This window comes from Neofelis nebulosa, chromosome 3, assembly GCF_028018385.1.
Source record: "Neofelis nebulosa isolate mNeoNeb1 chromosome 3, mNeoNeb1.pri, whole genome shotgun sequence".
In the NCBI taxonomy this organism is placed as follows: Eukaryota; Metazoa; Chordata; class Mammalia; order Carnivora; family Felidae; genus Neofelis; species Neofelis nebulosa.
Genome location: NC_080784.1, coordinates 73,306,569 through 73,320,356, shown reverse-complemented (window position 1 = coordinate 73,320,356; position 13,788 = coordinate 73,306,569). Strand labels below are relative to the sequence as shown.

General features: G+C 38.8%; 1 protein-coding gene across 14 annotated transcripts in view; it reads left to right on the top strand.

Moving 5' to 3' along the window:
- Window positions 1-13,328, top strand: part of GUCY1A1 (guanylate cyclase 1 soluble subunit alpha 1) — a 62,089-nt gene extending 48,761 nt beyond the window's left edge. For 13 of the 14 annotated variants that reach the window (XM_058721079.1, XM_058721076.1, XM_058721078.1 and 10 more), the window contains 2 exons: window positions 1,734-1,888; window positions 12,434-13,328. In XM_058721079.1, coding sequence (XP_058577062.1) covers window positions 1,734-1,888; window positions 12,434-12,635 — 357 coding nt within the window. In that variant the 3' untranslated portion in view covers window positions 12,636-13,328. Of the gene's footprint in view, window positions 1-1,733; window positions 1,889-2,979; window positions 3,003-12,433 lie in introns of all 14 variants that reach the window. The other variant, XM_058721090.1, reaches the window with a different exon arrangement.
- Window positions 13,329-13,788: the final 460 nt, after the last annotated feature.

Here is a 13,788-nt window from a genome sequence, read left to right as displayed (position 1 = left end):
TAAGTTTTGCTGATTAAAATGAGACTGACAAAGAAGGGACTGTAAAACTAATTCAATCCTCTATTTTATGAATAAGGAAATAATAAGAGGGAGATAAAGAGACTTACAGAAAGTCAGACCGTCAGTTATTAGCCAAGTTTGGTTGAGAATGCAGATCTCCTGATTTAGAATTTGGTGCTTTGTTTGAAAATTTTGCAGAATTCATATTTGACACCTTTGGAACAAATGATTCTAGAACGTTGTTAGCAAATACCAAAAATTTGTTGCAAAACTAGGCAAAACTGGAGTCTTCTTGAATAACATCTAAACTGTTGAGTACTTGGCCTTTGTTTAAAATTCATCTATAATGTAACCTTTTTTTTTTAAATGGTCAACTAAACATGGGACTTGAAAATAATGAACACGGTGTCTGATTGTGATATAAAACATCCCCACTCGAACTTGCTGAGTTGTAGCAGCAATTTAAGAATTTGCGCATCCTCTAAGATCATCAAGAATTCAGATCTTCTGGAAGATGCAAGTTTAAGATACTGTTTTAATTGTTCTCCAAATCACTGGTAATCTTCAGAATTCCTAAACTTTTACGCCAACATTTCCTGGACTGCACCTCATATCTAGATATGGCACAACTCTGGTTTTCTGTGCGTCCAGGCGTGTTTAACAACAGTGTTGATATAGTCACTGTGATGCGGGCCTAAGCAGCCCCCGCTCTGCTTCCTCTGTCATTTTCTATGAAAACATCACAGTGCCTTTCTTGTTTCCTGTTAGTCATTTGAACAGTAGGGTAGTGTTTGTCTTAAAGTTCTTTTTATTCTTTCTTTTCTAAGAGCTGGCTTCTCTTGCCCTTCTCTGACAGTGCATTGGGAAACAACACCTGGGGTCCAGGAATTATGTCTGTCTCACCTGATGGACAGAACAGGTTCACGTAAACTGCCCATAGACCCTTTGTCTTGTCACTCTGGTGACTGTGATGGGTATGTGTGGAAATGTGTTTCAGACATTGAAGGCAGGTGCAAGATGCCTTGTTTAGACGTAGGTGCTTAATGGAGAAGAGTTGAGAAGTGTGATTGATTTTGCACTAGTAATGTTTTTTTTTTATTTTTTTAAATGTTATTTTTGAGAGAGAGAAAGAGACAGGGGGAGAGAGAGAGAGAGAGAAAAGGAGGGAAAAGGAGAGTGGGGGAGGGGCAGAGAGAGGCTCTGAAGCAGGCTCCACACTGTGAGCGCAGAGCCTGATGTGGGGCTCAAACTCAAGAACCTTGAGATCATGACCTGAACCGAAATCAAGAGTTGGCCGCTTAACTGGCTGAGCCACCCAGGCACCCCTGCACTGGTATTTGGATGCGAAAAGAAGGAAGTTGGCAGGAGGTGTTGCCGAGGGAGGAATGGTGTAGCGACAGCAAAAGGCAAAATCATTCAAACAGCGTTTGGGGCACCTGGGTGGCTCAGTCAATGGAGTTGAGTGTCTGACTCTTGATTTTGGCTCAGGTCGTGATCTCATGGGTTTATGAGATCGAGCCCCATGTCAGGCTCTGTACTGACAGCAAGGAGCCTGCTTGGGATTCTTTCTCTCCCTCTCTCTCTCTCTCTGCCCCTACCCTGAGTGCTCATGTGTTTTCTCTCAAGATAAATAAACATTAATAAATAAATAAATAAACAGCATTCGTACAATACCGACTAGCAGGAAACGTTTTTACCAACGGTGAGGACCCCGTGTTACTTTTTGCCTTCAGATGCGGATTGGACTACATTCTGGGTCAGTTTTTGCTGGAGTCGTCGGCGTTAAAATGCCTCGTTACTGTCTTTTTGGAAACAACGTCACCTTGGCAAACAAATTTGAGTCCTGCAGCGTACCACGGAAAATCAATGTCAGCCCGACAACGTACAGGTACTGTTTGCACTGAATGCCTAAAATCTATTATTTTTATTGATTCAAAGTTGTTGTATTTTTCCTTGGTTTCCTTCATCCTCCATGACATTTTCTTGTTTAGATAATCTTGCAAGGAAAAGGAACGCAATGACTTTATCATCCTCACTTTTTCTAAAATTACCCATTAGCATCATGAGAACAACCCTCCTGAGATATTTGTAGCCCAGCTGTAATCCTAGATGCGCATCCTGTTTTCCCTCGCTATTCTTTTCGAAGCATGTGTTAATGCTCTCCGTGCTTTGATGGCTAATCTGACCAGTACAGTAGCTAACTGCCAGAGTTAGCATGGTCCCCACAAGTTATAGGGCATGGTCCTCAACATATCCTTAATTCAGGTGTCAGACAGGGATACGTTTCATCTCATTTTAAGAATCCAACCATAGGGGGGTGCCTGGGTGGCTCAGTCGGTTAAGCGTCCGACTTCAGCTCAGGTCACGATCTCGTGGTCCGTGAGTTCGAGCCCCGCGTCGGGCTCTGGGCTGATGGCTCAGAGCCTGGAGCCTGCTTCAGATTCTGTGATTCCCTCTCTCTCTGCCCCTCCCCTGTTCATGCTCTGTCTCTCTCTGTCTCAAAAATAAATAAAACGTTAAAAAAAAAATTAAAAAAAAAAAAGAATCCAACCATAGGGACGCCTGGGTGACTCAGTTAAGCGTCCAACTTTGGCTCAGCTCACGATCTCACAGTTCATGAGTACAGTTCATGAGTTCGAGCCCTGCATCCGGCTCTTTGCTGACAGTTCAGGACCTGGAGCCTGCTTCGGATTCTGTGTCTCCCTCTCTCTCTGCCCCTCACCTGCTCATACTCTTTCTCTCTCAAAACAAATAAACGTTAAAAAAATTAAAAAAAAAAAGAATCTGATCATAATGAAAATGCTTGAATAACAAAATGCTTTCCAGATATGTGTGGTAGCTGATTTATCAAACTACACCAAGCGAGTTGTCTTTTCTATTCTCAGAGACAAATATTTTATAGCATCTTCTTTCTCCTTAAAACCCCACAACCTTTCCTTTCCGGCCCTAATTCTAAGTTGATAACTTCATATTTCACAGGAAAAGAAAAAAAATGCAGTCAGGTAAGCACTGCACCACCTTCCCGGGCAGATTCCATCAGCCTAGCTGTCCCGGGTACCCTGGTCTTAGGACTTCATTCCGGTGGCCAGTGACTGTGTACCAGCTGTCCAGCTCCTTTCCAGATGATCCCTCCAGGTTTGCTCTGAGTGCCGCTGCCTCTCATCTTCTCCAAAACTTGTCTTCTGAAAATACCTGCTCTCCCTCTATGATTAAATTCTCGGGTGAAACGATTATTCCCATCAGAATATAGACATATCACACTATTAAAACTCTTAAAATAGTTGCTTCCTTGTTTCCCAGTGTATCTCAGCTACTCCCCTGTATTTCTGCCCCCTTTTCCAACCAAACTCCTTGCGAGAGCTGTCTATGTTCACGTCTCTACTTTTTTACCTCCCGTTCGCCCTTCTACTCACTCCGATCAGTGTTTGTCCCTTGCACCCCACTGAAATGGTTCTTATCAAGGCCGTCAGTGTTGCTTGCTAAAATCGTGGTCGATTCTCTCCCCTTATGTTCCTCAACATCTCTGGCAACTGAAGAGCTTGAGAACTCCCTCCTTTAAACATTTTCTTCCTTAGGCTGTGACACCACACTTAACCGGGTTTTCTTATTACCCCGTGGCTGCATCTTCTCAGTGTCTCATGTCGATACTCTTTCCCTACCGAACCTTCGAATGTTGTAATGCCCAAAAGCTCTGTCCCTATTCTCTTCTTTGTCTGAACTTTATTGACTCACCTTTTCTCTTCTCTCTAGCCCATCCCACAATTCTCCACCGAGCTACAGATTCGTGTATCATATTTTATATTTCTACTTGGATGACTAGTCGACACACTAAAATTACATGATAGTCTTAGAACAAGTGATTTCCCACACACTCCAATCTGATGAAATGAATCCACTTCCCACCCCGCTTTATCAAAGTCCTTAAAATGGCACCACCGTCTATTGTGTTACCTAGACTATAAACCTCAGAGTGATCGTCGCTTTCTCCCCCTTACGGCTCACCACCTCCGCCTACAATTAAATACCCCAAATACATCTTTTTTTTAATTACTTCAGTACTACACCCCAAGGCAAGCCTCCTTCATCTGTTCCACCTCAGCCAACCAAGGATCGTCCTCACTCTTTGGCTTGCTTTCTTGCTCACCTCCTCCCCGCAGTTCATCCTGCACACAGTAGCCAGACTATCTTTCTGAAGTACAAGTCAGATATCATCATTCCTGTGTTAAAAACCCTCTAATGGCTTCCCATGGCAGCCGGAATGAAATTTAAATTTGTTACCACAGACTAAAACGTCCTCTTTGATCAACATCCTGCCAGCCTGTGTCACTTGATTTTCTTCCATTTTTTCCGTCACTCTCTGATACCCGGCCACCCTGGCCTTACTTTTATTCATCAGACTTCCTAAACCCTTTCCTCAATCGAAGATACTGGCTATTCCTCTGCTTTCCACTCCTTTCCTAGATCATCGTATGTATTCTTCTTTCTCATAATTAGACCTAAGTCAAATATCCCCTCTTCAAAGAGACACTCCTGGGGTGCCTCAGTGGCTCTGTCAGTTGAGCATCGGACTCTTGATTTCGGCTCAGGTCGTGATGCCAGGGTCATGAGCCCACGTTGGGCTCCATGCTGAGTGTGGAGTGCTTATGATTCTCTTTCTCTCTGCCCCTCCCCTGCTCATGTGCACCACCCCCCCAAAAAACAAAAGACACTCCTTCACTGTTATACTTAGAGGAACAACTTTCACCTCACACACCTCACGTTATCTTATTTTTTTCATCTTCTCAGCTCATATCTGTGCCTGAAATGTTGTTTTCTTTGTGTGTTTATTGCCTGCCTCCCCTTGCAGAGTGTCAGCCTCCTGTGGTAGACATTTTCTCTCCCTAGTTCCCAGATCAATGCCTGGCACACAGTAGTAGGAAAGTAGCGAGTATTGATTGATTGACTGTCCACGCTTTGATAGGAGAATGAGTCACTATCCATGAGAATTGGAAAACTTCTTAGGGATTATTGTAATGGTAATAGACCTGTAGGCTTCCCGGGTAAACCAAGAAGGGATGAGAACTCCTGTCCTCAGGATTTGACTTTGCTTTCTTTGGAGGATTGGAGAGTAAGAATCCTGTGATCACATGACTAGTTGCTAGTCCAGTCACTGCTGGTGAGTGTTCAATAACGTCATACATGTGCATGTGCACGTTGAGGAGTCTGTGTGTGTGTCTATCCTTAAAACCAAACCTTTGCATATAGAAAAAGTGATTTTCTGTTTCTTCTGATTGTTTTTAAGCAGCATAAGAGAAAATCTTCCTTCGTTTCATATCTCAAAGTCTGGTTGTCTTGAATCTCGATAGGAAACATTGATATCAGCTACTCATTTTACTCCCAAAACGTAATATAGGATCTCTTGTCTTCCACAGAGGATCATGACATTTTGATATACGTATTCGGCAACAGGTTAAGGTCCATAGCTTCAATCCTTAGATTCACCATGTTGGCCATGTTACTAGACTTCCTAGATGTGCAAAAACAGGATTTTACACTACAGTGTTACCTTTTATTAATAAAATATCTTGTATTATAATAGTAACCTATGCTTATTTTAGAAAATTTTTTTCTAAAAAATTTATATTTTTATATATTTGCATATATATGCACGTTTGCATATCAGAAAGTTATATTTGCATATCAGAAAGTTACATATTTGCATATCAGAAAGTTATACGTTAATAAAAACAACTCATAATTTCAGTATCCAGAGACAGTAACTATTCACTTTTTTGGTTTTTTTAAATTATTTCTTAGTATGTGTTTATATGCACATATATAAATGATAATGAAAACTTAATCGATATTGAGCATCAATGCATTTGCTATTTTTATTTCTGTTATAAACAAATATAGTATGTTTTTTTTCCTTTTTTTTGTTTCAAATTTTTATTTAAATTCTAGTTAGTGTATAGTGTAATATTAGTTTCAGGAGTAGAATTTAATGACTTATCACTTACCTGTAACACCCAGTGTTCATCACAAGTGCCCCCTCCCTTTTTGTTTTTAAGTTTATTTATTTATTTTGAGAGAGGTAGAGACAGCATGAGTAGGGGAGGGGCAGAGAGAGAGGGAAAGAGAGAGAAAACCCCAAGCAGACTCCGCATTGCCAGCACAGAGCCCAATGCCAGCATCAGACTCATGAAACCGCGAGATCATGACCTGAGCCGAAAACGAGAGTCAGATGCTTAACCGACAGCCACCAAGGCACTCCAGAAGTGCCCCCCACCTTAATACCCATTGCCCATTTAACCCATCCCCTGCCCACCTTTCTTCCAGCAGCCCTCAGTTTGTTCTCTATAGTTAAGAGCCGCTTGTGGTTTGCCTCCCTCTCTGTTTTATCTTATTTTTATTTTTCCTTCCCTTCCCCTTTGTGTATCTGGTTTTTTTTCTTAAATTCCACATATGAGTGAAGTCATGTACTATTTGTCTTCCTCTAACTGACTTATTTCATTTAGCATAATACACTCTCGTTCCATCTACTTTGTTGCAAATGGCAAGATTTCATTCTTTTTGATGGCTGAGTAATATTCATATATATATACACATATATGTGTGTGTATATATTTGTGTATATATATGCATATATATATATATATATATATATATATATTTATCCATTCATCAGTCGATGGACATTTGGGCTCTTTCTATAATTTGGCTATTGTTGATGGTGCTGCTACAAACATTGGGGTGCATGTGCCACTATTTTTCCTTTTTCAATTTACTTACCTCTCACTCTTATATAGGAAATATTTATGTCTTACGTAAAGGGCAAGTGGCAGTTAAAATGCTTTATGTAGGAAAGAACAAAATATTTAACATGAAATACCTCTAATAGCATTTTAAAATGCTTTCTTTTAAAAATAGTTTATTTTTTTCCAAATGATAGAAAAACTTAAAAAGAGAGTAATTTAAATTTCAATAAAAAGTCCATGCTTTGTGAAATTTAATAAGTGGATTATAAAACAGAGACATAATTTCAGTTCCATCAAAGTGGGGGACAAATAGTAGAAGCTATTAGAAGTTGTAAGGGGTGCCTGGGGGGCTCAGTTGGTTGAGTGTCTGACTTTGGCTCACTTGGATTCAAGCCCCATGTTGGGCTCTGTGGTGACAGCTCAGAGCCTGGAGCCTACTTCATATTCTGTGTCTCCCTCTCTTTCTGCCCTTCCCCTGCTCGTGCTCTGTCTCTCTCTCTCTTTCAAAAATAAATAAACATTAAAAAAATTAAAAAGAAGTTGTACAAATATAGGGGTGCCTGGGTTGCTCAGTCGGTTAAGCCTCCAACTTCAGCTCAGGTCATGATCTCACGGTTTGTGAGTTCGAACCCTGCATTGGGGTTCTGTGCTGACAGCTCTTGGAGCCTGGACCCTGCTTCGGATTCTGTGTCTCCCTCTCTCTCTGCCCCTTCCCCACTCGTGCACCGTATCTCTCTCTCTCTCTGTCTCTCTCTATCTCTCTCTCTCAAAAATAAATAAACATTAAAAAAATTTTTAAAAGTTATACAAATATAAAACCTATTTAGTTCCTTGGGAGAACTTTATTGGTAATGCATTGAATTTTAGGGTGACATTTGTCAAAAAATAAAAAAATATCAGATGTAGCTTCCTTGATATATTTATGAAACACTTATACATTTAAGACACAGAGTACACACCCACATGCACAAAAAACCCTAACCTCAAATCCTTATCTTTCATTTCCAGTTCTAATCAGTAATTTAGAATGTTCCTGTGTAATGACCGTTATACATTCCTTTATTCTAAATGTCATGAGGAGTTTATTATTGGGGACAGTTTTCTGCTTTCCTGTTAGCAGTTACTGAAGTGCAGAAAACGGAAATATTGTCCAAGTTTCAGGTCAGTGGATTAATGAGATAGGTTTATGTGGTGGTGAGGGATCATTAAAGACAAACATGGCAGGTGGGGAATATAAATGGATACTGCCCAGTATAGGCAGGTAGTAGGCCTCGGAACTCTTATTTGCAAGAGAGCTGGGAACTGATAGCAGGGAGACAGGGCTTGAATTCTATAAGGGGAAAGAACAAAGAGAAGAAAGAGAATGTGGGAGAGATGACAGAAAATAGGATAGTTGATGCAGCATTTTGAGGTAACTGTTATCTGGTCAAGAAGGAGTAAGGAAAACTCCCATGACCTGCCTGAGCCTGTTGCTGCTTTTCATGTGCCTTAATTCCATCAAGCTTTCATTTAAATGGTTTTATTTTTTCCACCTGTTTTCCTTAAAAATTCTGATCTTTTCTTAAAGATGATTTAATGAACATTCTAACTCCATAACATTCTAATTGTGTTTATCTGTAAGTTTCTTTTAAAAACATAAAACTTGGGGGCGCCTGGGTGGCTCAGTCAGTTGAGCGTCCGACTTCAGCTCAGGTCATGATCTCGCAGTCTGTGAGTTTGAGCCCTGCGTCGGGCTCTATGCTGACAGCCTGGAGCCTGCTTCAGATTCTGTGTCTCCCTCTCTCTGTGCCCCTCCCCTGCTCATTCTCTGTCCCTCTCTGTCTCAAAAATAAATAAAAACATTAAAAAAACATTTTTTAAAAACGTAAAACTTGTATCCAGAAGACACGCCATACAGCCCCAAACACAGAGCTTTCCAGATATCTCATCTTGAGCAAGGCACTTAATAAATTCTAATGATATACTTTAAAGCCACTTCTAAATGCTGAATATTTTATAGAAATTTACATATAAAGTTATGATTATAATTACCATATTCAAGGGGTGCCTGGGTGGCTCAGTCTGTTGAGCGTCTGACTTCGGCTCAAGTCATGATCTCACGGTTCATGGGTTCGAGCCCCACATCGGGCTCCGTGCTGACAGCTCAGAGCCTGGAGCCTGCTTCAGATTCTGGGTCTCCCTCTCTCTCTGCCCCTTCCCCACTCCTGCTCTGTCTCTCTCTGTCTCTCAAAGGTGAATAAACGTTAAGAAAAAAAAATTAATTACCATATTTAACAGGAAATGTTGGGATAATGTGGACAGAAAAAAAGAAAGCCCTTAATCACTTACAATTTTATGTTTTTATTTATCAAACCTTTATAGTTTCAGGCATTTTTATAATTATTTTTTAAATATTTCAAGCATACAGAAAAAAATCAAAGAAAATATCATACCCATGTGGCCAATGCTAATATTTAATAAATGTCAACATTTTGCCATATTTCCTTTGAGATCGCTGTTTTATTAAAAAATTAAAATATTCTAGGCCCCAGCCCCTGCTGTCTGACGTGCTGGACTCTGTGCCCCTTAGGGTTTGCGGGAGTTGCTGAGAACATGTATTTCCTACAGACGGACAGGCTCCCAGAGAGAGAGGTAGGAAGGCACTGAGAAGAGCATGTTCAGCAGCTTTTCCCAAACTCACCAATAAGATACGTTGCTTCTAATTACCAGGAAAGAAAGTGGACAGAGAGAGGCCAGGAGGCTAAACTCTCATTTAGGTACCTGCAAGTAGAAAAGCAAAACCATAGAAAAATTGATTCCCATTCAGCCTGCCCCTATCCTTTCACGACTTGCCTTAAATCTGTTGAATACTATGTTTTTGAGATTTTTTTTTTTTATGAAATGTAAATCTAGTTCATTTATTTAAACTATTCCTAATGCAGTGGTGTGCTGGTAAACCAGCACTGGGGCGGTGGGGTGGGAGGGTGGGGTGGGGCGCGGTAAAGTGGGGAATCTCTACCTTTTTAGCATTTACCAATTTCTGTGGTGTACCTACTGCTACCATAGCAAGTTTCAGGCTACAGATGGTTTCATTGGCTCATAAAATTCCTGAATGCGTAACAGTTGGTCCTCATAAGCCAGCATGAGCTAGATCTAGCCTGGCACTATATGTGCATGTGATATAATATGTATTCTAGAGTATGAATAAGCCATGTACAGCGATCACATACCTATAAATGGTATTCCCAGATCATAGGCCATATCCAGTTCAGCTTTGCTGAGCATCCATTAGCTGTCCAAATTGGTCTTGTCGATTTATATTCCACCAGCAGTATATGAAGGTTTCTATTCCCGAAATGTTACCAGTATGAGTGTTGAGTGATAGCTAATTGATGCTTAACCAATCCTGTTTAATCTGTTTATTTGATCTTCACAACTGTCCTAAGAGACCTGTACTATTATTCCTTTTCACAGGCTAGAAAATGGACACCTTTGCTGCTATTCAAACTTAGGTCTACCAGACTTTGAAGCCTATATGTTTAATACTATGGAGTTCTGTAACTTTTCATTATATATTACCAAATATTATGCTTTATAAATAATACACACTTAAATATTTCTGGATCATGACTAAAGCATCATTTCATTAATTATTTTTCAGATTGCATATTCATTGATGACTTTCCAAAAATGAGCTAACTGAATACTCACATGTTCTTTTCCGCTGGAAGACTGTCATTTGTGAGACCTAGGTTTCTATTCAGTTTTTTTTCCTTCATTGGATAGAACGGTGTCACATTACCAAATCGAATGCAGCACCACCATCCAGTTGCATCAGGACATGACATCACAAACTAATGAGTAGGAGGCCATGGTCTGGTTTAGGGCCCAGAACTGACAACATTTTTTTCATCCATTGCCTGAATAATAGATTAGAAAGACACTTATTAAGTTTGCATTTGACAGAAAGCTAGGGAAGCAAGTAGAAAGAGGAGCCAGTAACTTCATCAGTAGGGTTGGAATTTAAAATGAATTGAACTCATATGTGGAAGAAACAAAACAAATGAGCACAGGGAAAACAGAGAGAGGGGCTGGGAACCAAGAAACAGACACTTGGGGCACCTGAGTAGCCCAGTCAGTTAAGCATTCAACTCTTGATTTGGGCTCAGGACCTGATTTCATAGTTCACGAGATCAAGTCTCTCATTGTGCTCCATGCTGTCAGCAGATTCATGGTCTCTCTGTGTCTCTGTCTCTCTCTTTCAAAACAAATAAATAAACTTAAAAAAAAAAAAGATACAGACGCTTCACCATAGAGAACAAACTGATGGTTACCAGAGGGGAGGTGGGCAGGGGATGGGTGAAATAGATGATGGGGATTAGGGAGGGCTCTTGTGATGAGCACCGGGTGTTGTATGAAAGTGTTACATCACTATACTATACACCTGAAACTGATATAACATTGTTTGTAATATAAACTGTATGTTAACTAACTGGAATAGAAAGGAAAATGTTAAAACAAATTAAAAATAAATAAATAAAATAAAATGACTTTACTGTACTGGACAAATAGTAGTAAATAATAAAATTTGGTCAACAGATAGATATAAGAAGAAATATTTCAAATACCAGGTAATTAAGAAGAGTGTCAATTTGTACAATTAAATCTCCTTTTAGTCCTACTAACCTAGAATTCATATAAATTCTATTGAGATTCAAATGTTATTCTCACATTATTGGCATGTACCTTATATAGAATTTTTCTTCTATAATTTATTGCCCTTGATTGCTTCTCAATATTGAGTGTTTACAAAAGGAATGAAATGCTAAAGGGACAATGTTATTTGTCTTTCAACTTAGGAAGCCTTATTCTATAACATGATGTTTCTGCATGGGCTTGGGGTTTTCTTGCTATTATTAGACTTTTGGGTTATTTTGCATTTTCTCCCAGTACTGTGAATTCATGGTTAAATGAGTTATTGATTATATCTTTACAAAAATATTTTATAATTACTTTTCCTAATAAGAGTGAATATATTATTTGGTAGAATTGTTTTAGTTCTTGTGAACTGATTCTTCATTGTTCTTCTGTGAAGATGTTTGTTAACATCATTAAGATCTGTCAATCATACTGAAAATGGCTGCTTTATTAATACAGACAGTCCTCAGCTTTCAATGATAAAACTTAACGAATTTTCAACTTTACCATGGTACAAAACCTACATGCATTTAGCACAAACCATAGTTTGAATTTTGAATTTTGATCTTTTCTCTGGTTTACCAGTATGCCACATGACCCACGTTCGCAAACAGGGGTATAAACAACCCATACACTTACAACCATTCTGCACTCGCACAATCATTGTTTGTCACTTTCAATAAAATATTTGATAAATTACATGAGATAATAAACACTTATTCTAAAACAGGCTGTGTGTTAGAGGATTTTGCCAAACTGCAGGCTAATGTAAGTGTTCTGAGGACATTAAGGCAGGCGAGGCTAAGCTATGATGTTCTGTATATTATGTGTACTAAATGCATTTTCAACTTACGATATTTTCAGTTCATGATATTTTCAATTTATTAAGATGTAACCCATCATAAGTCAAGGAAGATCTGTATTTTCAGGAATATTCATTTTTAGGTTGTCTTTTCTTGCGTAGACAGTTATATCGGTAGTAGATTTTAATATTGATATTTTTATCTTAATCTTTTCAGATTACTCAAAGACTGTCCTGGTTTTGTGTTTACCCCTCGATCAAGGGAGGAACTCCCACCAAACTTCCCCAGTGAAATTCCTGGAATCTGTCATTTTCTGGAAGCTTATCAACAAGGAACAAATTCAAAACCATGGTTCCAAACGAAAGATGTTGAAGATGGCAATGCCAATTTTTTAGGCAAAGCCTCAGGAATAGATTAGCAAAATGTAAACCCGGTTATTAGGCTTGGGTTTTGACTCCTACGAGCATGTGTGGAATCTCTGAAAGCACTTTAAGATTGCAGATGACTAAGAACAACATTCAAATTTCAGGAGCTAAGTCACCATCTACTTTTTCTTCCATTTAACGTGACAAAAGTGTATTCACTTCAATACTTCAAGTCTTCAGAGAAAAAAAAAAAGGAAAGAAGCCTCAAAGATGACATTTGGGGGATATTTCTGTTACTATAACAAACACTTATTACCTGTACTCAAAACTCAGCACCTTGTACATATATCCGGTAATTGTAGTGACCTGACTTGCACAAACTGATGGGGTTACCTGCAGTCTGTGCCCTAGTGGAATGGTTGTTAAAGTGTATTTGTGATAGTGTTGCCTTAAAAAAGCTTTCTGAATAGAAATGATAGTCTTTGATACCATAAGCTCTTTGAACCTTTCAAGTCTGCCTTTTCTTACATTTCTTCATTTAACTGTTGGCATAGATAACAAAATAGGTTGAGTATTTTTTCTGTTGCACTGTTTCTTCTCCATTTTTTAAGAAGATAAGCAATTCTGGGTTAGATGCAATATGAATATAAAATAGTTCATCTATAAATATCAAAGACTGTTTTATTAAAATATCTGCCATAACATAATGCGTCATATCAATAAATATCGACTTTTGTTTGACATTATTCTGCACTTTGGTAAAGGCTATTTTCATTCATATTAGCAATTTAATTCCTATTAATTCATTTTATGTCATAATATCCAGGATACAAGAGGCTTATAGCCAATATAAAAATGCAGTAATATCATTCTAATTTAATTAGAAGTAACATGGGAGTAATGTAAGGATCAGAGAATATACCATGAAGTACAGAAGTAAAACATTTAAACACACACACACACACACACACACACACACACGTAGAGTGATTTGGATCTATTTCACCAGCCATTCTGCACTGCCATGTTGAGTTCTATAAAGTTCCAGTGAGAAATTTAAGTTCAAAAGTGGGAAATGAGACTTGTTCTTTTTGCTAATAGCTTATTTTTTAAGTATTTGTGTTGGACACTTTGGTGTGTATGTATATCCTAAGAATCATCAAGTTTTTTTGTCTAGTCAAGTACACATCTGTGAATTTTTCTATT